Here is a 26132-nt window from a genome sequence, read left to right on the forward strand (position 1 = left end):
TATATATATATATATATATATATATATATATATATATATACCTGTAATAATAAGAATAATAATGATAACAATAATAATAAAGTGTAATAATTATAAAACTGGAAAATCAATTATTTGAAATAATAATTCTTTTCAGTAAAATATAATGATAGTTGATGATATTGGTCTCCTTCAACCAAGGAAAGGATGATGAGAGGGGATGACGAAACTTGGAGTCGTCCTTTGGAATGGTGCGGCCTAGGAGTAGTCCTCTCGATCTGAGGCCATGGCGTTGGAAAATGGAAAGGGAATGGAAACATGGAATCGTTCTGGAAACGGTGCGGCCGTGGTGTACTTTCTGACAACCATACTGATGGCGATGGTGATGGCTGCGCGGGTCTACGGTTCAACCGACTTTTTGCAAGTCCCTGGATCTAGTGCAGGAAAAAGGCCGTTGACTGGAGCAACTTACTGCAGATTATACTCGCCCATATGGCATTCATGTATTTTGTTTCTTATAACTATCAATATTCTATGTCGGGGTTTCATTGTAGGGATGGGAACAAAATGTGAAGGCCCGAGAGGGTATACATATGATGGAATAAATAAATACTATAAATAATAAAATAAATTGAATAAACACCCCTATTTTTAAAACAAGGAAATATATTTATTCGCGAACCTCAGATCAGTAATCATAGGTCATCGGAAGAAAAAGATAATACATAATGATTATGCATATGTACATGCATGCACATACCATATGCACACATATATACATGTATACATACTCGCACATCCTTTGTATTTTTTTCAATATTCTTTTTGTTGATTGTTTTTTTACAAATTAGTTTATCATTACATTTTACTTTACATGTACTATCGCATCTGCATACGTAGACACTATATTTTTTTACAAGTTAATGAAATCTCTTGTCCTCATTGCCATCAATTCGTTTGGAAATTTGTTTTTCTTCGAACATACAGTACATATTTTTAAAATTTGTTACTTTGAACTTTTATAGTGAACCACATTTTCGTCATTCCAAGCTCTCAATCTTATCTCATCCGACTCAATTATTCTACAATTTTTCCATTCCTATCTAAATAATTTATTCCGACAGACTCTTCAGTCCTTATAAACACGAGTTTGTCTATTAAAAAAATGACAAATGGTCGAATACATCGGTTTTAGTGAATCCTAAAGAAGAATGCGGGTTAAATCGAAATAATTATCATTGTTAATGACCATACCCATGGGTGGAGGATCGAGGGAGAAATAACTGTTGTATTATTGTCAAAAAGGAAGCACACGACGATTTGAACCAGTTAACATCTACAAGCTATTATCATTGATTGGAGATGCTCATCCATTTTTCGAAAATGGAATTTTTTCATGTCCGAGAAAAATTCTGTAATTCTCTCGACTGAGGGGGACACGTGAATCAACATTCCTGATGATTGAGGAAAATTAGTTGCAATAGCTGCTAAAATGCGATAAATCCATTTTTTCATATACAAGGGCTCTTATGGGATTTATTCTCAAATTGATAGTTTATCTCCTGGAAGACTTCAAAGGTGAAAATAAAAATGAGATAAATATGGGAAAGAATATATTGAAATCAAGGAACAAGTGGAAACCTGGGAAATGCGGGCAAATAATGACAATATTTGAAGCTTTAAGGCCTGAGTGGATTATTTTTCAAATGTTATCTCGATTGTGTTTCCATCTTTATAATTTAAAGTGTTTCACAATTTTCAAAAATTATGTTTTTGCAACCCGTATGAAAAAATGTAATAGAAAAATCTAACGGTTTCTTTCAGATATTCTATTGATTTTTATGGGAATTCTAATGGAGTTTTCTTGAATTTCTATTAGAAAATTGTCTATTTTTTGCGCCAATTTTATTGAAGACATTTTACCCTGTCATTTAACATCAATAGATTTTTATTTTTCTACAGAAATTCTTGAGCATAAATTTTCCAAGTTTTTTTATTGTATTTTTTACAATAGAATGAAGACACAAGAAGAAAACACTTAAAAAATTCTTGTCCAAGAATTCTCATAGTAATAATATCAATATAATGAGTTACATAGAAAAATCAACATCTATATGTATATTTTTTTCTATAAACAAATATCTATTTGAAGAACACAGGAGAAAGTTACATCATTTGCAATAGAATTCCAATAAAGATGGACTTTCTCAGAGGACGCGCTAGGATTTTCTATCAAATTTTTCCGTACATGAATTTTAAAAAATTGAAAAAAATTGGAGAATGTAGCAATTGGAAGATTACAATGCTTCCATTCGGAAGCAAACATTGAATATTTTCGAAGAGCGTTTTTACTAAAGATTAGGAAATAAGTGCAACAGAGAAGAAATTGCAAACGGATAATTTATCATGGCAACTCACGATCTGATAGCCATTTGCTACTGTGACACATCTGTCCATCATGTTATTCCCCAGTATTATTCAGAAACGTTCTATGAAATCGTTCATTTTTATCTATTCTTTTTTTATTGTACAATCATATTTTTTGAGAACTCCATCGCAATGTATAAATAAATGGCAATTGGAAAAGATTTTAGATTATATAAAAAAATATTGAGATTACGTTCGAACGGCAATACATTGGGGCCTTAAGCATATAAACTCATACTAAAGCCCCCATTCGGTGCATATTCCTCACTTTATGAATAAAAAAAAATACTTCACTAGGATTGAGGAATTAAAAGTTCTATCAATATGAAGAATTTAACTTTTCATCAATTGAACAAAAAAAGCTTTTTAAATGCTTGCAGTTTTGGATGAACATCCTCAAATCATTTGAACTGTTTCGAATCAAAAACATGGGTCGGTCAATGCGCAGTTCCAGTGATTGTTGAAAATGAATGAAGATAAAAAGAATGAAAATGATAATTACATTGGATCGCTCTCAGAACACTTTTATCGAACCGTCAAATCGATGAATTCAATAACTTTGTGGGTGATCTACTTTTCGAAGTGAGGATTGCGTCATGGATCTTATAAAAAAATGAGAACGAATCCATTGCAGGGGGAATGGGTGAAAATGCACCCGTGGACAATTTCGTCTCTTTACACGGAGAGAAATATTCAATAAAAATGACGTATCTTTTCTGTAATTCCGGAGCGAAATGTGGTTGTAGGAAATTTCACGGGAGCACATCTAAAAAACTGCCGTCAAAACAACTCCGCCCTATCCGCCACGTGTTATTTTGGAGGTTGTTTTGACGGAGTTATTTTTAAATGGAATTTTTAGACATGGACCCAAATTTACGGAACTGTCACGCAATTTTTCCAGAGCGTTCCGTGATTTTTATCTGAATCTCCTCTGAAAAATTACGATACCGTCACTTAAATTTTCTGAGTCGATTCCGTGAGCGAATTGTGAGTTCCTTAATTTTTACTAAACATTTCTCTCCGTGTAGTTAATGAATAAAATAAGAGTGATTCCACTGGAGACATTCTGAAACACGATAAGTCGATCTCAACCCAAGATCAGTTTTTGATGGATTTAAATTGTTTTGTAGACGATTCAAGATGTATGGAGAAAGCATTTATCACAATTTCGTCATTATTCCCAGAAATTCCTAAGAAACTTGACGCTAAGATTTTTGTGGTTCCTTTCATTTTGTTAAAAATCTTGTGTTAGGGCCTGGGTGAATTATCTTTCGAACGTGATGTTGATTGTTTTTGTTTATTTTCATAATTTAAAGTATTCTCCAATAGGGAACTTGCATGATTTTTGTTTCATTTTTAAATCTCAAGTTTCGGCCTTGAACAATTCAGTAACGACGTGGTAAAATCGACTTATCTCCCAGTTGAGTTTGTGAGGAATATTTGCGAATCTAAGGGACATAGCGAAATTTTCGTAATTACATTTGTTGTAGCTCAACATGAGAAATATTGCTTTAATAATAATTTTTCCATAATGCTTTTCGTTTAGCTATCTATGGATTATGTAGACTGGGTGAGTAGAGAAATTAGGGAAAACTGAACCCCATGCCTATTGCCATTCAGTTTTACATAGCGTTGGAGTCCCAAAAAATGATGATAGTTGATTTTGTCAGAAGTAGACAAAAAACTTGACATTTGTGAATAATATTGGAAGATGAACGCATTAGGGAGAAAATAGCGCATTAATAATTTACTGGCTATCAGATGGCTCTCAGATCGTTAGTTGCCATAATAAATTATTTACCGTTTACAATTTTCTCTCTATGGAACTTATTTCCTAATCTTTATCAAGGATAATCGGACGAGGAGGACATGTAGGAGGTGAGGCGGAAGGGTTTCTATTATTTTCCTGCAGAAAACCAATCGCTGAACAAAAAAATGTTTCCCATTCGGATTCAAAATTCAAGGGATATTAGGAAGTATCTCCGGTTAAAAATTATTTTTGGAGCTAATCAAATTTATTTGTATCTGTTCCACGCATTGAATGGTTTTCAGATTGTTTTTTTTTTAATAAATGAAAAAATATTAATCCATGCGAAAAAGTGGCAACATCGTCGGTAGTTTTTTGTTTCACCAGGAGCTGGTACCACTGGCTCGAGGAAGCTACAATCACAACACTTCATCGCTCTCTCTCAAGAGACGTTTAAATTGACCGCGCTACACCCACCCGATCGGTACTTGGGACGTTGCTGCCATAGTATATGTCTATGGTTGCTGCTCGTTTGGGCTACGTGCGCAGAAATGTCATTTTTCAGTACTTTTTTCCTTATTATTAATAAACAATGCTAATAGGCGACAATCTTTTCCACTCAAAAAATCATTGATCACATGTTCTAAATGCATCTAAAGTTTCATGACTTTGGCTGCATTTTTTCCTTCGGTTTTACAGTTTTTTGGTGATTTCCATAAAATCATGGGTTAAATGATCACTTTTTCAAAAATTCATAATAAATTAACCATGCTCCTCAGCAGTCTGAAACTTTGCACACGCCTTTTCCATCATTTAAAGAATAAGTAAAAAAAAGAAAAAAATGGCTGCTTTTTTTCCAACCCTCCCAGCTCGCCCGATTATTCTTAAAAAGGCTCTTTAGAAATGTTCAGGTTTTTCCACTTTTTAATTATCGTATAATCACAGTTTTTAGAACTCCTGCGTGATGTGAAATCCAACGGAAATTGTGATATACATTAGATCATGAAAATGGAAGAACAATCGACATAACGTTCGAAAGATAATCCATTCGGGCCTTAAACTGGAAAAAAATCTTTTATGTCTCTCGTTAGTGCAATTAGTACTATTTTCAAAAATTCGTCGAGCATTGATGCGTAAATGTCCTACAATCGTTTTCAATCCAGGTCGCATCATAGATGTCACCTTCCCAATTTTTCTTTATTAACGAATTTTGTGACGAACCTCTCACTCGCTGTTTATCTAATTATCGCTGATTAAGACAAGAAGTGTTATTGAGAAACTCTTTGCCATTTAAAAGTTACCTCACAGGATTTTTCAGTGAATAATGCAATTTCCATGAGATTCGAAAGATAATACACTCAGGCCTCAAATTCAGTGATGTCCACCGAGAAATCACCCTGAGATTGAATCGACTCATCCTGTTTTAGCACTTCACTTCTGACTTTTCATCAAATATCTCCAAATCGAAACGAAATTACAAAAACTTCGTAGTCCTTCCTGTAGAGCAAAATGAAATCTGCAAAAATGATTCCTATAGAAAATCCTGTCTGATCATCTTCCACTCGATCATTTGCCCCTTCCCCTCATCATCACATTTCGATATTATTTCCCATGAGAAATGTCCCATGTTGTTCCACCCCCTCCCAGAATTACGTAAAATTTTTCACTAAAAAATACAAATGTCGAAACTTTGGATAATCTCATGATTTCCAAAAACGATTGCCTGCGTCGTTGACAAACGCAGTGCATTCAGTAACCTTCATTTACCTAATCCCACCAGTGCCTCATCCATGAGTTCATTATCAATGATACAGGGGGACGCTGCTGAATGTGGTGATGGTGGAATGACCGTGGGCGAGGGAACTGGACTCTTGAGAATATGCAGACACTGACGGACTCGGTGGGAAAACAGGTGGTGGTGGAGTATTTCTCCGAGCAGGAGCTTGCAGACTCATGGCTTTCTCAGGAATACTCGACAGGGAGACCTTTCCCACGTCCTTCAGAGTTGAAAAATCCAGTATATCGTTGGCATCAGCACTAGGCACTGGAGTCGTTGATTTAACAGGTGCATCTATCGACGATGCAGCACTTGAAGACATTGGAAGGCCTGACGAAGTTTTGTCTTTACGATCCTCTGATTTGTATTTGCTCAAGGCAGCATCAGCTGGTTTAGTGGACAGATTCAAACTCTCCGAGGTGCCAGACACTGAAGAGCCAGAAGTGGGAAAGGTTGATGTCTTTGACGAGACAATGGCATCTGACGTGTCCGCATGCCCCAACATATTATAATCACTTCCACTCCACCCCCTCCCAGAATTACGTAAAATTTTTCACTAAAAAATACGAATGTCGAAACATTGGATAATCTCATGATTTCCAAAAACGATTGCCTGCGTCGTTGACAAACGCAGTGCATTCAGTAATCTTCATTTACCTAATCCCACCAGTGCCTCATCCATGAGTTCATCATCAGTGATGCAGGGTGACGCTGCTGAATGTGGTGATGGTGGAATGACCCTGGGCGAGGGAACTGGACTCTTGAGAATATGCACAGACACTGAGGGACTCGGTGGGAAAGCAAGTGGTGGTGGGGGTGGCGGTGGAGGTGGAGTATTCCTCCGAACAGGAGCTTGCAGACTCATGGCTCTCTCAGGAATACTCGACAGGGAGACCTTTCCCATGTCCTTCGGAGTTGAAAAATCCAGCAGCATATCGTTGGCATCAGCACTAGGCACTGGAGTCGTTGATTTAACAGGTGCATCTATCGACGATGCAACACTTGAAGACATTGGAAGGACTGATGAAGTTTTATCTTTACGATCCTCTGATTTGTATTTGCTCAAGGCAGCATCAGCTGGTTTAGTGGACAGATTCAAACTCTCCGAGGTGCCAGACACCGAAGAGCCAGAAGTGGGAAAGGTTGATGCCTTCGACGAGACAATGGCATCTGACGTGTCCGCATGCCCCAGGATACTATCATCACTTCCACCCCCTGTTGGAATATTCTTCAGAAATTGAGGAGTAGAATTCCTGGGGTTTATCGTCAGATCCTTGCAGACATCCCTCGCCTCCATATCTGGCTGCATCGACAGATTCGTGGGCACATCAGAGTCATGGGTAACAGGTACATTCGATGATGATTTTAGAATAGTTGCGTCCAGAGCATTGAGACTCATCAGTGGCATGGCAGTCGATGAATTATCCGGCTTACTCTGTGTCCCCTCACGTCTCTCCAACAAATCCGATGACTTCGAGCCCGATATATTCGCATTCTGCACCTTGGAATCAAGCTTACTCGTCGACAGACTCTCCAAGAGTTTATTTCCACTGTGCTCAGGTGTTGGTAATTTATCACTCGTCGATTTTTTGTCACTCGAGTCTGCATTTCGCGCTGACAACTTTGGAATTTGAAAATTAGTATCCAATTGCTGCTTGATGAGACCCTCGACAAGCATCTGAGGAGGAACACTGGACATTGATGCGTGTGCAGCGAGTAGTTTAAACGCCCTTTCGGTCTCGCTCTCCTCCCTCAGGGCTGACGGACTCGCCTTTCTATCCGTCGACTTTGACCCAAACAGTCCCCCAGATTTCTCCCCAGACTTTGGGACTCTCGACTTGTCTCGACTTCTGCTGAGATCAGTCGCCCCCGAGCTCGACATCTTCGGTGATCCTGAAGACTTCGACGTGGCACTTTTCGTTAAAATCCCACCTCCACTCGACGAGGATGATCCCGACGTTGACTTCATACTAGAGACCTTCTGCCCCGGTAATCCCACCTTGTTCGACATTCCCGAGGCGTTCATCCCCTGTTGGACCTTCAGAGATGACTGGGACTGGGGCTTTTTCGAGGCTGGCCCCGAGTTGACCCCAGGCTTCAGGCCAGTGTGAGTCTTCGGGGATCCATTCCCTGATGAGGACGACCCTGACGAGGCCACTGGCTCCCTCACCCCTGAAGAAGACATCTTCATGTTTCCAGTCTTCGAGTCTTTAGCCCTCGTCTTGTTAATCGTTATCTTCATTCCATCTGAACTGTGCTTTACCATGTACTCTCCAGGGTTTTTGCTGTCAATCGAGGGACTGTTCTTCCCCGCACTCTTGCCCTCGCTGCTCTTGGTTGATGTGGGAGGTCTCTCTTTGGAGCTAGACTCCCCGGATTTTCCGCTGCCATTCCCCTCGTCGGTGACGTGCTGGGCATTCTTCAGTTTATCGATCACAGCACTGAGGGAGCCCTTTCGATTCCTCGCCTGCTGCTGCTGTGCAGACGTGGATTTACTCAGGTCTGAGCCACCAGAGGGTGGAGTACTGCTGCCACTGCTCGGAAGGGACGACTGGCCCTCCGAACTCGGGAGAAGGTCAATTGACTTGACTTTGTTGCTGGAGGACTTTGTCTTTGGACTCTGGTGGCCAGAACCACTGAAGGATAGTGCGGAGGAGGGGGCCTTTCGATCTTTGTCTCTGGAGGGATCTTTACTCGAGGATTTCGGCTTCGATGAACCCTGATCGCTGCTCTTGCTGGAGGGAGAGGGGGAGTTGTTGGCTGCTGACTTCAAGGCAGACATGCTTGGCTTGCCTGAACTCGCTGAACTCCCGTGCTTCGGGGACGATGTGCCGTGCTTCGGGCTTACGTTGGCAGATATACCTGTGCAGTGGGGAAATAAAACTTGACGTCAGTGGAGGAATTTTCAGCAGGCTGACACTGATAGAAAGGTTCATTATTGTTAACGAATGGATTTGGTTGGAGACGAGGGTCTATTTAATCTCACCAAATGTTCATTCATTACTAGTTAACAAATGCACATTTGAGGAGCCTTGTTTGACTCAATTTTCACTTTTCATTTGGTCATATTCAACTCTACTATTCGTTAATAGTTAACGAATCTCGTTTGGAATAAATGAATCAGTCCATCAGTGTAGGGGAGAGTGGGGCAAAATGAAACATGGGGCACAATGAAACAGTCAAAAAAGGACAGACGCAATTCAAGCAAAAAAAAATTTTGTCATCAAAATTTTATTTATCAACTTTTTTTTATTCTTGGGAGTACTGATGAGAATAATAATTTTCCATTCAGTAGAATGGTAAATTATTGAGAAGTTTTGACGGGCAAAGATTTTGTCAATGGATTAATTGAAAAGAAAATGAAACAGCAACATCCAAAGTCCGCAGCAAGGCCCAGGGGAAGACCCAGAGGGGGAAAAGGAAAATGTAATGCTAAATTTCCACCGAATAATCCATTGCCAAAATCTTCGACCATCAAAACTCCTCAATAATTTTCCATTCTACTGAATGGAAAATTATTATTCTCATCAGTACTCCGAAGAATAAAAAAAGTTAACAAAAGAAAATTTAATTCAAAAAAATTTTTTTTGCTTGAATTGCGTCAACAGTCGTTTTTTGACTATTTCATTTTGCCCCACTGTTTCATTTGGTCCGACTCTCCCCTATTCAACGTTTTTTTATTGAAAAAGAATTATTATTTCTTGAGAGATATTGGTAGAGTTGTAAGATTTAACCATTTATTTTGGGTTCTTGAGGTCATGGAATCGTTTTTCCCTGATTAAATGGGAACGTCCGCATGAAAAACAGGGATATGCACGTTTTTGCCTCAGCAAAAGCCTTGTATTTTACCGATTTTTCAATTTTCTAATTTTGATTTCAAATGGTCCAGAATGAAACGCAAAGAAATTATATTTTTTTGGTCATGTCTGTCTGTGTGTTTGACAATTTGGGTTTTCAGTGATTAATTTTTAGAAAATTCAACATAAATAAGCCTGTGACCGTTACTTTTTGCGTTATTAGTCTATTTTTTCTTCAACCAATTCCATTGGTAGCAAGCTTCCGAATGGATTCGTAGCAATTCCGTCCTTATGGCAGGCATACAACCGTAACCACATGCTACAGGGTGTCTACAGGAAGATATTCAATCTTTCAATGAAAAAGATTTATACAAAACGTTAAATATTTCCGAAACTGCTCGGCCGGTTGAGCTCCTCCAGAGTACCAAGCTTCAGTATTGTAAGAGCTATAACCATACCAAATTTTAATTTGCGACTTGGTCACTTCCGCGGGGATTCCCCGCCGTGTGATTTACGCTTTAGCGTTGTCGAATTCACTCTACACTGCCCGGGCGCGTTTAGCGAGTTTCCGGCAACGTCGCGTCATGAGCAATTTCCTTTAAGGTGAAACGGAATGTGATTTCTCCTGCGATGATTATTTTTTATTTATGAAACTACTTCATGGACCCAACAATGCAATGATCAAGTCCATAAAGTAATTGCATAGAAATAAAGTAATAATTGTAGGAGAAAACACGATTCTAAAAATTCAAATAAACGCAGGGATTCCGTTTCCCTTTAAGAGGCAATGTTGTAGAGACCAAAACTAAAATACAAGTTTAAGAGGCAATGGAACTTACCATCGGAGTAGAAACTTCATTCCAAGTTTTTTCGTCGCCGGACGACCATTTAGCCCAAAAACCCAAATTCTTACACTACAGCAATATTATTCTTCCTTTCTTTCTTTCTTTCTTTCATTCTTTGGATTTAACGTCACATCAACAGCTAGGTTATTAGTGACGGGCTCTCGACTCTTTCTTGTCGCTAGAGCTCACGACTATTTCCTCTGTAACTTGTAAGTTACGATGTTATGACAGTATTTCAAGTGAATGATCGGAATGCAATCACACACGATGGTGAGAATCAACTGTAGTCAGTTAGGTTCTCGAGACACGTGAAAACTGTAGGTTATTTGTACATGATTCGAACATGATTAATTCTATTTCTCTCCGTATTTTAACATTTTCATTTCAAATATTCACATTGGTGTCCTTATATTATTTGACTAAATCAAATAATCCAGAAAAAATTTCACCGGTGCCAGGTTTTGAACCCAGGACCTCTGGCTTTGTAGGCGGAGACCTTACCGATGCGGCCATACACCAATATTATTGATGATGTAAGAATTTGAGTTTTTCTAAATAGTCGTCTGACGACGAATAAACTTGGAATCCAATTTTTACTCCGATGGTAAGTTCCATTGCCTCTTAACATGGGAAAAAATCATTCATCTGTCCGAAATCATTTGGCTTCTTTAGGAATTTTGGGAAATATGCTGTTCTAAAAACAACTATAATTTTTTAGACACTTCAATTGACAAAGTCTATTTTTTTTATTTTTCCGGTTAGCCAGTCAATTGTATTCCCTCATAGGGTGACCAAATGGAAAGTTCAGGGGATACGTCGGGGAAATTTAAGTCTTCACTGGGCCTTGGGACTCATTGAAATATTTGTGATATATGGCGGAATATGGAAATAACTAAAAAAATCGCGGACCCGATCGATTTTGCCCCCTGTAACCACGAAAAACGTCATTTCTGCTGCTTTTACCTTCAAAATGCTCCTTGCGCCGCAATTTTCATGGGATTTTAGCTTCTTTTTATAAAAATGTTCGTTACACTTCAAAGAATAAAGTTAATAATCCGTTTTACTGTATTCGCAATAGATCATGAATCAATGAATTTTGAATTCCATAAATTTTTCACGTCTCTAGAGTAGGACTAAAAATTTATTGATTTTAGTAGTTGAACATTGTAATCATGCGTAATCTAATTTTTATGAACAGAAAAAATGGCAGGTTGAAGTAAAAAGGTGGGTTCAAAAGAAAATTTTTTCCATTCGGAAACAAAAATAAACATTAATGACGCAAAAAGTAACGGTGACATGCTTTCTCTCGAATAGCCTCGAACCCCTGCTTGTTTTCATCTTCTTTAGCCCTCAAGTGGTCGCGCTATGAGCAAAGCACAGTCATTTTTATTTGTTTCATAATAACTGCGAAAGTGTCGATAATTACGAAATGCCAATTTAGGAGGTCCTCAAATAATCTGTACTCGTAGCATTAAATCCGGTTTTATTGTTCTCCGGCCATCAAATCTTTTTTTTATCAATTTTTCAATGAAGTGCGGTCAGAAAAAAACGACGCTGCGCTTGTTGCGCGGCCAGAGTAGTAGTAGAAATTGGACGAGCGACGTTGCCCGCTCTCGTGCTGTTCCCAGCTGGCAGATGTCACTCCAAAACGCTCTACCACTCAACTACAAACGTACACAAGTCAACGTCAACGTTTCAAGTCATTAAACAATTAATAAAACTTGTGATGTCATTAGAGATAGGTGATTGTTGAGAAAATACCGTTGTCACTGTAAATTGTAAGTTGAAAAAAAACAATCTTCCCTTTGTATATGAGTTTGATATTTCATTTGATATTTAGAAAATAAATATTCTTTGTCTTGTTCATATAATTCTTTCAGAAGTAAAAAAGTAAAAAAAAAATTTTGATTCATTTCACTTTCCCCCAATTCATGATCCGCGCGCTTGTGACTGGGAACGAAGTATCGTTCTGGCAACGTCGCACTCGAGAATACACGGACTGCGCAGCGCTTAGAGATCCGATCAATTAGCCCCTCATGTATAGATATTCCAAATTTTTATTTTTTTCCTTATTGAAGTAGTTTTGAAGAAAATTGCGAGCTAATAAAAAACATTTGCTAGTTAGTACTTTTTTTAAAATAAATTTTTGAAAAATCACCTCTGAAAAAAAGGCGTTATCCCCTCTATTTCATTATTTCCAAAAAATTTTATGACCAATCGGTAGCAAATTGTTTGAATATTTTTGCGAGTTAAGAAAAAATCGTCAATGCAATTTTATTATTGTGTAAATTAACAATTCCAATTTCAACTGAAAACCAGAGTTGATGACCAGAGTTTGTAACAGAGATGTCAGACAAGATATGAATGTTTTTTTTGGCTCAAATGAAAGAGCGGCTCGAAAAATGGCGTGCAGAAGTCTTTAAAGATGACAAATGTCTCTAAAGATGATGTCTGTTTTCAATTGAAAAGCGCAATTGTGACAACATTGTCCAGTGGGGTCTAGGAGTCTCCCCTGGTTCAAAACCATCTTTAGAGGCCCCTGCACGCCATTTCTCGACCCGCTCTTTCATTTGAGCCCAAAAGAACATTCATATCTTGTCTGACATCGCTACTACAAACTCGGGTCTACAACTCGGGCCTTCAATTGAAAGCCCGAGTTGAAGACCCGAGTTTGTAGCAAAGATGTCAGACAAGATATGAATGTTTTTTTGGGCTCAAATGAAAGAGCGGGTCGAGAAATGGCGTGCTAGGGCCTCTAAAGATGGTTTTGAACCAGGGGAGACTCCTAGACCCCAATGTTCTATACATACTCCTAGACCCCATTGTCCTCCTAGACAATGATGTCACAACTCTGCTTTTCAATTGAAAACAGATATCATCTTTAGAGACATTTGTCATGTTTAGAGGCTCTAGCACGTCATTTCTCGACCCGCTCTTTCATTTGAGCCCAAAAAAACATTCATATCTTGTCTGACATCGCTGCTACAAACTCGGGTCTACAACTCGGGCCTTCAATTGAAAGCCCGAGTTGAAGACCCGAGTTTGTAGCAAAGATGTCAGACAAGATATGAATGTTTTTTTGGGCTCAAATGAAAGAGCGGGTCGAGAAATGGCGTGCTAGGACCTCTAAAGATGGTTTTGAACCAGGGGAGACTCCTAGACCCCAATGTTCTATACATACTCCTAGACCCCATTGTCCTCCTAGACAATGATGCCACAACTTGACTTTTCAATTGAAAACAGACATCACCTTTAGAGACATTTGTCTTGTTTGGAGGCCCTAGTACGCCGTTTCTCGACCCGCTCTTTCATTTGAGCCCAAAAAAACATTCATATCTTGTCTGACATTACTGCTACAAACTCGGGTGTACAACTCGGGCTTTCAATTGAAGCCCCGAGTTGAAGATCCGCGTTTGTAGCAAAGATGTCAGACAAGATATGAATGTTTTTTTGGGCTCAAATGAAAGAGCGGGTCGAGAAATGGCGTGCTAGGGCCTCTAAAGATGGTTTTGAACCAGGGGAGACTCCTAGACCCCACTGGACAATGTTGTCACAATTGCGCTTTTCAATTGAAAACAGACATCATCTTTAGAGAGATTTGTCATCTTTAAAGACTTCTGCACGCCAGTTCTCGACCCGCTCTTTCATTTGAGCCAAAAAAAACATTCATATCTTGTCTGACATCTCTGCTACAAACTTTGGTCATCAACTCTGGTTTTCAGTTGAAATTGGAATTGTTAATTTACACAATAATAGGAGTGCATTGACGATTTTTTCTTAACTCGCAAAAATCTTCAAACAATTTGCTACCGATTGGAGATAAAATTTTTGGGAAATAATGAAATAGGGGGGATAACCCCTTTTTTTTCAGGGATGATTTTTCAAAAATTTATTTTAAAAAAAGTACTAACTAGCAAATGTTTTCTATTAGCTCGCAATTTTCTTCAAAACTACTTCAATGAGGAAAAAAATAAAAATTTGGAATATCTATACATGAGGGGCTAATTGATCGGATCTGCGCTTTAGCGTGCGACCAGACGCGTTCGGTGGAGAGGCGCGACCACTCGCGGCTAGCGACGTCATTGTTGACCCTATGAGGATTATTTTGGGCTCAAAATGTGCGGAATGTTATCAATATTATCAGAGTATACATAACTCGGCTACGACAAAATGATCCCTTTTCATGCGGACATCCATGATTAGACTTGATTTGAATCAAATAAATGGGCTTATTTGAATAAGTCGTGTTAAACTTTTGTTTGAAGTTAAAATTGATTTTCATCAATGTTTTATTCACACAAATGGTTTTTGAAGAATATAAACGAATTCATTATTTATTTTATATAATTAAAAAAATTTTATTGCAATAAATACATAAGTTTATTCATTTCCACTAAAAATATTGGGGAAATGAATAGGAAAAGTTCAAACAGTTTTATTTGATTCAAAAGTGTTATTCTTCTGGGTGTATTTTTTATAGATATTTCTACAAAAATCACGTAAAAACCGACTAAGGCCCGGTAGCAGTAAGCCCTGTTGAGCAAACAAACCCTAGGGTAAAATTCATCCTCGACTTGTGTTATATCCTAACGGTAACAACTTTTGCACATTTAACTTGAAGAATCATCTTGTATTTACCCTTCAGGCCCCGTTAAAACTCATTTAACCATGGGATTAATTAATTTACTTCCTTCCTGGAATAAATTTTAGATACTCCTTCTGATTCTTCAATATTCGCAGAATTTGCGACTTACACTGATTAAAGTTAAAATATACTTATCGAAATTAGAAATAATGAAATAATTGAGAATCTAAATTTCCGATTGATGATGAATTGAATAATTGATAATATGCAACAGTAAATTTTCTATGAAGTAAATAATACTGACATTCGGTTGGTCGCGCTATGTGGGTCGCGCCGCACTTTTTCCGGTTTTCTAAATATACTATAATAAAGCCTAAAAAAATTGAAATAATTTGGCATCTTATTTTGAAGTATCTAGAAGCCCTATCAATGAAAATATCCATTAAAAAATATCATAAATAGTTAGATTTTCAAATTTTTATTTTGGAACTCCGAACCGTGTCCCGTGTACAATGCGAATTTTCAGAAAAACATGGCAACTTTGAGCTCGAATATATAACGAAGGGCAACACTGAATATAAAAAATCTCACGGGACTTCTTCAAGTATAAAATTTAGATCACTATGAATTTTTTTCAGATTTTTCCTAGATCTTTCAAATTTATCATTATGTCGATTTATGCTGGTGCGGCGCGGCGCTTACGGCGCGAACAACGGAGTGCTAATTTCGTAAAACAGATTTTCGATTAACCAAATAATCGTCAGTCTTCCTAACTAAATTATTGATTAACAAAATACTTTGGAATTTAAATATTTAAATTGATGATTACTTCAAAAATTAAAAACTAAAGAGTGATATTAATGAATTGACTACTTCAAAATTTAATGATAATTATAATTTATGAATATGGCTATCCCTGCTCTGATGCAATACCCGATCGACGTATCGAATTTACCTTTTTTAACTAACGATTTAATTAACTGAACCTTGTGCAGTCAGGCCTCAATATTTTATATAAAATATCATATTAAAATATAATACAATATTTTAATACAGGGAAGAGTGGGGCAAAATGGATATTTTTTATTTTTAATAAAGTTGATAACTCAGAAATAAATTCACAAATTCAGCTTAGTCTGGACTCATCACAAACAGAATCAACTGTATTTTACATGGAAAAAAAATTGTTCTGTTTCATCAATCGTTCAATGCATTGACAAATTAAAAATGCCCATATTGCCCCACTCTGCCCTCTATAAAATAGAAATTTCAATCGAATTTTTTATCAAATTCATTGACCCTTTCTCTCGCACTATTTCACACATCTAGCAGTCATTGAATACTCCCCTCCACGCATGGCGTACACTGTTTAATTACATTTATAGAATAAAAACGTTCATTATTTCGCACCTGTACCACGTCCACCTGTACGTCTTACTGAAAAATAATTAATATGCTGCCTGGCTTATGGAATGACTTCATAACAACAAAACACTGAATGAACTGAAATCTGTGATAATATATTTTTATAAGTAAAATTATGACGTAATAATAAATACTTCGGAATCTAAGGGAGATAGCAAAATTGTTGTTATAAACATTTGTGTAGAGTCGATTGAGTGTTATAACAAATGTAATTACGAAAACTTCGCTATCTCCCTTAAATTCGGAAATATTCCTCAAAAACTCAACTGGGATACAAGTCAACTTAAGGGGTAACAGAATGCCCTTAATTTTCCAAATTATTGCACAAATTTCCTGCCGAAAGTTATCGATATTTGTACAAATCAAAGCACATTAATCTCCAGAAGGCGATGAAGATCAATGTGCTTTGGATTCCAAAAATATAAATAACTTTGCGCAGGAAATTTGTTTTGAAAATTTCAGGGAAACGGCAGCCTTCTGCTACTTCTTAAACCGTTTTACCCCTTCGCTACTGAATTACAGAATTTTCCTCGACCATGAAAAAATAGTATACTGTGTTACAAGTGCGTAAAGAACCACTTTTTCGCACGCACGCATAACACATCTAATTTTTTGTAATACCTGCCGAGTTCGCGGTTCGAAACCGTAGTGGGGGTAAAGTGGTTGCTTTTGTGCACGGTGTGCGTAAAACAACCACTTTACACACACTAAACGGTTTCAAAAAGTGAACTTTTGAGGCAGGTATTACAAAAACCACATTTACGAACAATTTACCAACACTGGTTAAGAATCCTTAAAACTCTTATAAGTCTCCCCTTACATATTGGCATTTTGTAGTTTACCTTTATCCTCAGGGGATTTGCTTTCGTAACTCAGGATATCAATAAAAGCACCTACCTATCATCTATCTATCAATCATAAATATTGTTTTGCCTCACCTGACGACGTGTGCTTCGGACTGCTGTAAACCGGCGAATGCTTGGGACTCGGCATGGATTTGCTGGGCGTCGAGGAACTCGACGATGAGCTGCTGTTGCCACTCGACGAGGACTTGACCCCCGGCGACGACTTCCCAACAAGAGCTAAAGGGCTCGTATGCCCCGGCGAAGGATTGAACCGTTTAATTGTCGCAGGTGACGAGGGCCTCGAGATGCTCTGCTGCGGCTCTGGTTTAATACTGACAGAAACCGGCTTGGACAGTGGATCCTGCGTCTTCAGTGGAAGTTTCTCAGGTGGTCCCATGGGGCTGTCCTCCTTCTTCCGTTTCCTCCTCTTCTCAAGCCTCGCCTTATCATCACTCGTCTTCTTCCTATCCCTCCTGTCCTCTGGATTCACCGGCTTTATCGTGGCTGGAGTGATCGGAGTTATCGTCACAGAACTAGATAGAGACGTTGGAGTGATGGGAATCAACTCAATCCCAGGCCTCCTCTCCAAACTTATCCCCGATAGCACTGAATTGTAGCTGGTGGGAGTGATGGTAACACCACTATTCGTAATCTGTGTTATGCTGAGTGACGAAGGCACCAGATTACTCTTCTCCTCGAAGACATTTGGACTCTTCTTCTCCTCTCGATTTTTCCTCGACTTCCTCTCCTTCTTCATAATTTCGTTGTAGTCATCAGGTAAATCGTGCACCTCCATCACCTCAGACTCATTATCCACATCATAATCCGTGGAGCTCCTAGTATCACCACTGACAATATCACTGGCATCGAGATTAGAAAGATCCAATCCAGTGACCAAACTCACAGCTGCTGACGTGGGAGTTGGTGTTCTCGTTCCATTAGCATTATCCCTAGAAGTTGGTGTGCCCAGAGGTGTTGAATCAGAGCTCGAGCTCTCGAGTAAAATTTCTCCCGAATCATCGCTCTTATTCTTGGGACTCCTCCAAATGCCATCAGCTGTCTTTCTCTTTCTATTCTTCTTAGATCTATCAGACGTTGGTGTTGACGACGACATTCCCCCAACCGGTGAACTCTTGCCCTGCAGTAGTGCACCCAATTGCAGTGGATTTAACATTGTATTTTGTGTATCGGATTGGCCGGAAAACGACGGAAACCCGATACTATTCTCCGTTCCGGCATCTAAAAAAGACTGCTGCTGTTGATTTGTTATTTGCTGTCTTATACCATTACCATTGCCATTCAATCCAGGCTCAACTTTGATATTACTGTCGCCATTCGTAAAATCCATAGGTGTATTCCCATCGTGGCCATTCTGTGGCCCCTGTAAATTAACACTGTAATTACCACCATTTGTTGCACCACCACCAGCACCACTGCTGCTGATATTACTCATTGGCATTGAGTTACGTCCCTCCCATGTTTTAATGAGTGCTCTCATCGTCACTGGTATATTAAGGCACCTTTGCAATACTTTGCTTATTATATCGGACGTTTGTTCGTCGTCTGTCACACTCACACCGTACAGTTTACATTTAACTGCTGATATATCCGACAGATCGAGTTCAATTGTTGCCATTGTCTCCTCGAATGGGTGCTCGAGGCTTATCGATACGTGCTGCCACGATAGGGCACTTATTTCCAGCATTGTCGTGTGCTCAAGCTCTTGGCGTGCCATTGGCCGGACACAGCTCGTGAGGAGAGTATTGAAGAGGGCCTGTTGACGAAGATAACCGAGAATTCGTGGCACGTGGGCTGGATGAGTGAAGGGAATGCTGCCCACCAGGACACCCTCCATGCTCTTGTTCTCAGTCATGAAGTAGCAGTGCTGCTGGTCAGGAAGGGTCACGTACAGTCCACGATTGTTTCTGCAGTCCAGTTGTCCGAGGCTCGAGTGCTGAACGATTAGGCTCAAGAGGGGCTGGGGTGAGGACACATCGAGGCACTCGAGTTCAGTGACTTTTTGAATTTGATTCAACAGCTCCCCGCACATGGGCATCCTCTTGGCGAGCTTCAGGACGAAGCAGGCTGGTAGCATCGACGAGTTGGAGCCCGTCAGGGGGGCGTACGAGGGGGTGTTCTTGCCGGTTGTTGAACGATTCACTGTGAGGATGCTTGTCGTGGGGAGCTTGTGGGCTGTTGAACCCTCCAAGCAGACTGTCACTGAGTGACCGATCTTACGGGTTATCACTGCTTCCGGAGTTAGTTGGTCGCATATGCGAGTCTGCAGGTCGATTAAGTCGTAGGGGGAGACGAAGTACGTTAGCTTCATCGCGTGACCACCTTTTCGCCTCTCGAGAATGCCTGGAAGAGAGTTGGGGGGTGAGTGAATGCTGGGGAAGTCGTGAGAGATGGGTGTAGGGGAAACAGGGAATTTCTGGACAGGGATTAGTCGCTGGACCATTTCAAGTTGCATTCAATATTTCATAATAAAATGAAAATTGGACTGATTAGTACACGTTTCAGTAATATTACTCGTGTATAATTATGTGAAATTTGAATTAATCATGTCAATTTTTATTTTTTATAAATCTTCACAAAACATGTGGGAAATTAATAGTTTTTTGTAGTCATAGTATAGTCATTTTGCACATCATATGGTTCTCTATAGTATAAAATTCATCGTCTCATATCATTTTACTAAATTCAATGAAATTTCTTCTTTAATCATGTGGGTTATATTTTTAATTTAATTTAATATTTGATGAAAGTGAAGTCGAAGTAAGTCAGTTTAATGAACCTTTCTTTTTGTTTATTCAAATAATCAGTGGAAATAAATTTTCCAAAAGATGGCGAATCAAAAAACGATTGAGTGCTATGAGAACAATTTCCAAAATTCGTTTATACACTGAATGGAAGAATGATGCTATTTATATTTGAAAATACCATAAGAAAGTTCACTTTCAGAGTGATTTACGAAAATCATAAAAATCAAAGCAACAAATGTAGATATTGCAGCGATGTTTTAACTTCGACGGAGTGGCATTGAAACCAATATTTTTAGCTATCATCGAATGAATTTAGAACATGATATCCAAAGATATCCTCATAATTGTGATTTTTATTTTAAAAAATGCAGATGTCCACTTGTTTTGCAAAATACTCTCATTCAAATTACTTGAAATTTAATATTCATGAAATTTTCCAACCATTCCTCCATCATTTCACAGGAAATTATCCTTTTAATAAACTAGGAATCCAAACGAATTCCTCAAGAGATTCTTTTTGCAGCTCTGGACATCGTGTTTAAAAGGGCCGTCTAATGAATTCCCTTAAACCTTTACGTTCATCAAATATTTGCAGAATAAGACAAATAGTGGAGTGATAAATAGTTTGTCTATTCATCTCATTTTGCCATTTCATCACATATTCGTGCATATAAATTCCCTCGTATGTTTGCAAAGTTGAGATCAATAACATAGAGGAGCTCTCAAGTTTTAATTACTCAGAAAAACCACTTACCAACGGGGCTTTTGTGCACGAGATTGAAAGGCTCCTTCATAAAAGTTTGTAATTGCGCTAAAACCCCCAAATCCGCTTCCAGAGACTGCAAAGCACTGAAAGCTTTGCACTTGACTTTCTTATCAGCGTTGAGCTGATAAATCGACGCCAGTCCTTCGAGTTGAGCAGTGAAATCTACGAAATCACCTCTCGAAAGACAGGAAACTAGTTCTTCGCAGCTCTGAAAAAAATTGCATCAATTCCCAATTAATCTAATTAATAATCCAAATGGATGTCCAAAATCCATCTAAATATTTACACATGAAGATATGAACTGAAACCAGTAATTGCAATCATTTGTGAAACATTGGAAATTTTGTGAAGTTGGAATCTTGCATTAATTTCTTTTTGCTGAATAAACCTGAGCAGTTTTCGGGTTTATTCAGAAGTTATTGAGCTCAAAAATTAAAAATAAGAAAATAATTTATGGAGCTAATGAATATGAAAAATGGGAACTACCTGCTGTTCGCTCTTCCCTTCATGCTGGATTTTCACGTCCTTAACGATTCCGGAGGGCTCCAGAAGGACCTCGAGAAAGAACATATCAGAGGAGATGAATAATCCTGTCTCAGTTGCACTAGGTACCATTGCGAACTTTAATCTGTATAAATAAAAGGAGCCAATTTAAAAAATTTATCACAATATTCAAGTGATAAGGAAAATATGCAGTGTACCTCAAAACACATTCTATATATCGTGAGGGTAACTCGGAAGGATTATTTGTAGACAAAATGTCCAATAAAATTGTCGCTTTGTTATGAAGTTATTCGACAACAAAGGAAAAATTACCGCAAATTATCCTCTTTTTGAAAATTCACATCTTTCACTCGGGATGGAAGACTGCCAATGATGATAATCAATTGGGCATTTAAGGATATCCAAGTGTATTTTACACTTTGGTACAGACCACACTATAGATTCAACTATTTTCAATAATGAAATTTGTCAATTAAATTGCGTGCGAAAAATTTAAATATAAATTATGAATATTCAGAAAATTGAAATTCACAAAATTATTATTTTTTTAAACATTCGTTGTTTAGAAGTAAATAATTCTTTCAATTATGTGTTTCTGTTAAAGATATACAAATGCTCCTCCTCATATTTTTTCTATATATATTTGTATATTTTTTTATTTTATTTTCTCTCTTTTTTTGTTTCTTTCTTTATACATTTGTATTATCAGGATTTACCCTTGTAAAAATGATATCATGTATTAAAGACAGTGAATACATTATAAATAATTGAAATTGTTTAAACTTTCGAAAACTTCATTTTTTGGGCATGAAATCGTTTACTGATAAAATTCTGGATCGGAATAAATTTGGTTTTGGAAATGGTTTTTATGGTGGAAAATTGATTGCTTATAAATTATTTATAAAAAATAATCGTAGTTTAAAAAAAATACAATTTTTCATTATTTCATCAATCTTTCTTCAAAAAAACATTTTCAATTTTTTTTCACATTTTTAAAATATTTTCTAATGGTTCAATATTGGGATTAAAATTCAGACCTGTAAAGTTTAAATAATAAAATCATTGTAAAGTATCTGGAAACTTGGGGTAAAAAAAGGAGAAAACCATTTCACTGGAGACAAAATAGCCAAAGTACTTGAATATCCTTAAAGTAGCTCTACCCTTCGGCCGGGCTACGCTGTACTTTTGACTATTTTCAGTTTTTAAATTTTTCAATTAAATTGCATGGAAAAAGTTTGAAAAAATTCATACCCAGCCAGTATTATCTAAATTAAATTTCGCAAAATATTGATATTTTTTCAAACATTTCCCTCTTATTATAAATCAATAATAAAACTTGTTTGCAAAACGGTCGATTATTTTTCATGAGGCGTCTAAAAAATTCTTGATTTTTTCACATCTAATGAAAAAAAATTCAGATTTTAATCTTTGATTACAATGGAAATGTTGATTTTCACCTAAGATACTGGGTTAAATCCTGATTTTTAAACATTTCTTTTTTGAAAAACCAAAAGGATAATTAAATTGAGAAAAAAATTAGAATTCCGATTGTAATCGAGCTTTCTGCAATTTTTATGCAGTTTTCAATAATCTTTGAATTTACCGTAAGGGTAGAGCTACTTTAATGCACAGTGATCTGAAAACAAAACTAGTTTGTCAGACAAAAATTTCGTTGGAGTTTTCGTCTCCAAATAAGCACCCCAAGCTACCCTTGCCATATGTACGATGAGATTTGGAACACCCTGTATAGTATTGTAAAGAGTTTACCCCAACTGTCTGGTGAGACTCTCGAGCCTCTCCACCATCGACTGGAGGGAAGACACTTTGATTGAATGTTGGAGTGTGTCGAGACATTTCTGTAGTTGACCCTTCTCAACGCTGTCGATCGCAAACCTCTTGTCCTTTATAAAATTACAGAATGCAGATAATGTTATTCTCTAAACATGAGGGAAAACTGGGGTAGAATGGCTACTTTCAAGTCTTGAAAATATTCGCAGCCCAGTGTCGACTCATACACTGACACAAACAAAGGTTTTTGGGGAGATACGTCTTTACTTATATCAAGAAACTTCTGACTTGAAAAATTTTCAAGAGTAAAACTATCTTGCACTAAGAAAATAAAAACTTTCGGCAAGTAATTTTGGACTTATCTTAAATACGAAGACAATTTCTTGATATTACGAAAAGTTCGTTATTTCCTCTACATTCGGAGATATTCCTCGAAAACTCTGCTTCAAGAGTTTACCGCTTCGCTATTATGATTTTTTATAATTATTTACTCTTGATGTTTAGAACCGAATGATTATTGATAATTCATTTAAAAACTGGAAGGAGGAAAATTGTAGACAAAACTTACGAGCATTGCCATTCGCAGATTCTTCGCAGTTTCCACGAGACTCTTCAGACCTGATGATTTCGATCTTAATTTCTCCATGAGTAGCTCCATTTGCCACTCTTTACTCTTATCCACGCCAGTGCCTCCAGTGGGTGGATGCCCACCTGAATCATACAAGATCATTATGTAAACAACCCTTCGTAACGTTTCAGGTCAAGCATAGGTTTTTAACCTTCCCCAATTGCTTTCAGCTGTCATTAATTGTGAATAAACATTAAAACTTCTTTTAAAATTTCTGACAACTGAAAAATACATGAATACAAATCAGTAGTGGAGTGATGAAACAAAAAGAATCTACTTGACATTAAGCACATTTTTTGTAAATATTTCTGAACGTAAAGAAGACATGAAAAATTTCATGAGAATATTTCCTGCAGCTTTAGCTTTTCTCATCCTATTCTACCCCTTCACTACTGGAATGTAATAAAGACAAAACGTGAAGATATCATTAAATCTACGCTTTCAATTTTGAAGTTCATTACAATAATTTCTATCTATCAATCCAAATCCAAATCAATACAAATCACAAATCACTACTGGACTGCTGGAACAAGCCAAATCCACTTGACATCAAGCTCATTTTTTGTAAACATTACTAAATGAGAGGAGGACGTAAAAAATGTCATGAGAATATCCTCCAGGAAAAATATCGTTGCTAAAATTTTGTTATATCTATTCATCTCCAATTAACTAATCCTATTCTACCCCTTCCCTACTGAAACCCGCTAAAGACAACATGAAAATAAAATTAAATCTGCACCCTAAATTTTCGGGGTCATGACAATAACTTTAATTAACAAATATTGATTTCCCATAAAACTCCATTTGAAATCTCTATCAATCCCCAAATTTATCAATACAAATCAGTAGTGGAGTGATTAAATAAGCTAAATCCACTTGACATCAAACTGTTTTTTGTAAATATTTCTAATTCTTAATAAAAAGAAGACAACAAATTTAATGAGAACATTTCCTGCAGCTCTTGCTTCTCTAGGAGAAATATCTTTACCAAAATTTCGTCATATCTGTTCTCCAAAATTAACTAATCCTACTCTACCCCTTCCCTACTGAAACCTACCAAAGACAACGTGAAAATATCCTTAAATCTGCACCTTCAATATTCGGGGTCATTACAGAATCTTTCATTGACCCCTCAAACTTAAAAACAAAATAATTAAAGATCAATCTTCCAACAATTGAATACGATAACGAAACATAAACAATCACAATACTGTTGGCATCTACAGCACAGTGCAAGCTTTTTCCGCCCACCGACTAAAATCAATAAATCTGGACATAAAAAGTGATTAAAAATTAATTAAACAGAGAGAGGCCAAGTGAATAATGAGTAATAACGATAACCCCCAAATAGACTCATTGCCCTGCGAAATGGAGAAAAAAATACCACTAAAAATCCGCTATTCACTCGCGGCAATTATTTCCATCAATCAGTCTTTCAGCCATTAACGACTAATTAAATCAGAGGATTATTTTTTCGCAATGGTAAAAATATATAAACTAATTAGTGGACTTACCGAGGGGCTTCTGGCCATTAGTAGCATCCATGTATCCTTACGTGGATACTATGGATGCCTTTTTACCCTGTTGAGTCAATCCTCCACGGAAAATAAGTAAATTAAAACGTTCTACTACATTATGACAGCAACATCTGCTTCACTGATGGTTTTGTTAAACACTCCACAGACACTAGATCTAACCTTTGCACATCTTGAAACAAGTAGTCAAACGGTCGTTCATATAAACTTGAAGCGATTAGAGTTTTGTCGTACGTACACAGTGACAAAATTTGATAATACATATATGTACGAATAAATGCCGTGACGACGACGCTTTACGTGTTATATTGTACGACCTCTGTACGATGTGAGCTTATGCTTACGGAGCTCCGAACTTTTTTTTCTTCACGTCGAGTACATAGGGGAGAGAGAGAGAGAGAGAGAGAGAGAGAGAGAGAGAGAGAGAGAGAGAGAGATGGGGTATTCAGGAGAAGTTTTCATTGAGGCGGCAGATGTGGAAGTGGCATGCACCGCCATGTGGCGGCGCGATAATGACTCTTATGGAATTTGAACTAGCGCCTGCGACGTGGGTGTTGATGCCCTTTTTCCTGTTAGATTCGATATTTCTTTTTTCAATCAATTGTTTATAATCACTCGTACTGCAAAAAGTAATACCATCGATGAGAATCATAGGCTCCAGTTTAGAAGCTGTTCAATTTTCATATTATAATAAATGATTTACTTATATTGTAATTCCT

General features: G+C 37.5%; 1 protein-coding gene across 2 annotated transcripts; it reads right to left on the minus strand.

Moving 5' to 3' along the window:
- Positions 1-6566: 6566 nt before the first annotated feature.
- On the minus strand, positions 6567-25738 carry LOC107042469 (mediator of RNA polymerase II transcription subunit 1). Of its 2 annotated transcripts, XM_015263521.1 has the most exons (8): positions 25576-25738; positions 25393-25503; positions 23819-23961; positions 23230-23363; positions 21445-21586; positions 20947-21166; positions 17521-19788; positions 6567-8792 (listed from the first exon to the last, which is right to left on the minus strand). In XM_015263521.1, the coding sequence occupies exons 2-8, from the start codon at positions 25421-25423 to the stop codon at positions 6580-6582; spliced, it is 5151 nt and encodes a 1716-aa protein (XP_015119007.1). In that variant the 5' UTR covers positions 25424-25503; positions 25576-25738; the 3' UTR covers positions 6567-6579. The 2 variants fall into 2 exon arrangements, with proteins under 2 accessions (XP_015119007.1, XP_015119006.1); XM_015263520.1 differs by having other exon boundaries at positions 25393-25738.
- Between the last annotated feature and the right edge of the window lie 394 nt (positions 25739-26132).

The sequence above is a fragment of the Diachasma alloeum genome, unplaced genomic scaffold, assembly GCF_001412515.2.
Source record: "Diachasma alloeum isolate Michigan unplaced genomic scaffold, Dall2.0 Dall_scaffold_00472, whole genome shotgun sequence".
In the NCBI taxonomy this organism is placed as follows: Eukaryota; Metazoa; Arthropoda; class Insecta; order Hymenoptera; family Braconidae; genus Diachasma; species Diachasma alloeum.

Coding starts and splice junctions, on each gene's coding strand:
- LOC107042469 (XM_015263521.1), bottom strand. CDS start 25,423: ATGGATGCTACTAATGGCCAGAAGCCCCTCG. Junction 23,962..25,392: donor TAATGGCCAGAAGCCCCTCG/GTAAGTCCACTA, acceptor TGTATGATTCAG/GTGGGCATCCACCCACTGGA. Junction 23,364..23,818: donor ATCTGCGAATGGCAATGCTC/GTAAGTTTTGTC, acceptor AATTTTATAAAG/GACAAGAGGTTTGCGATCGA.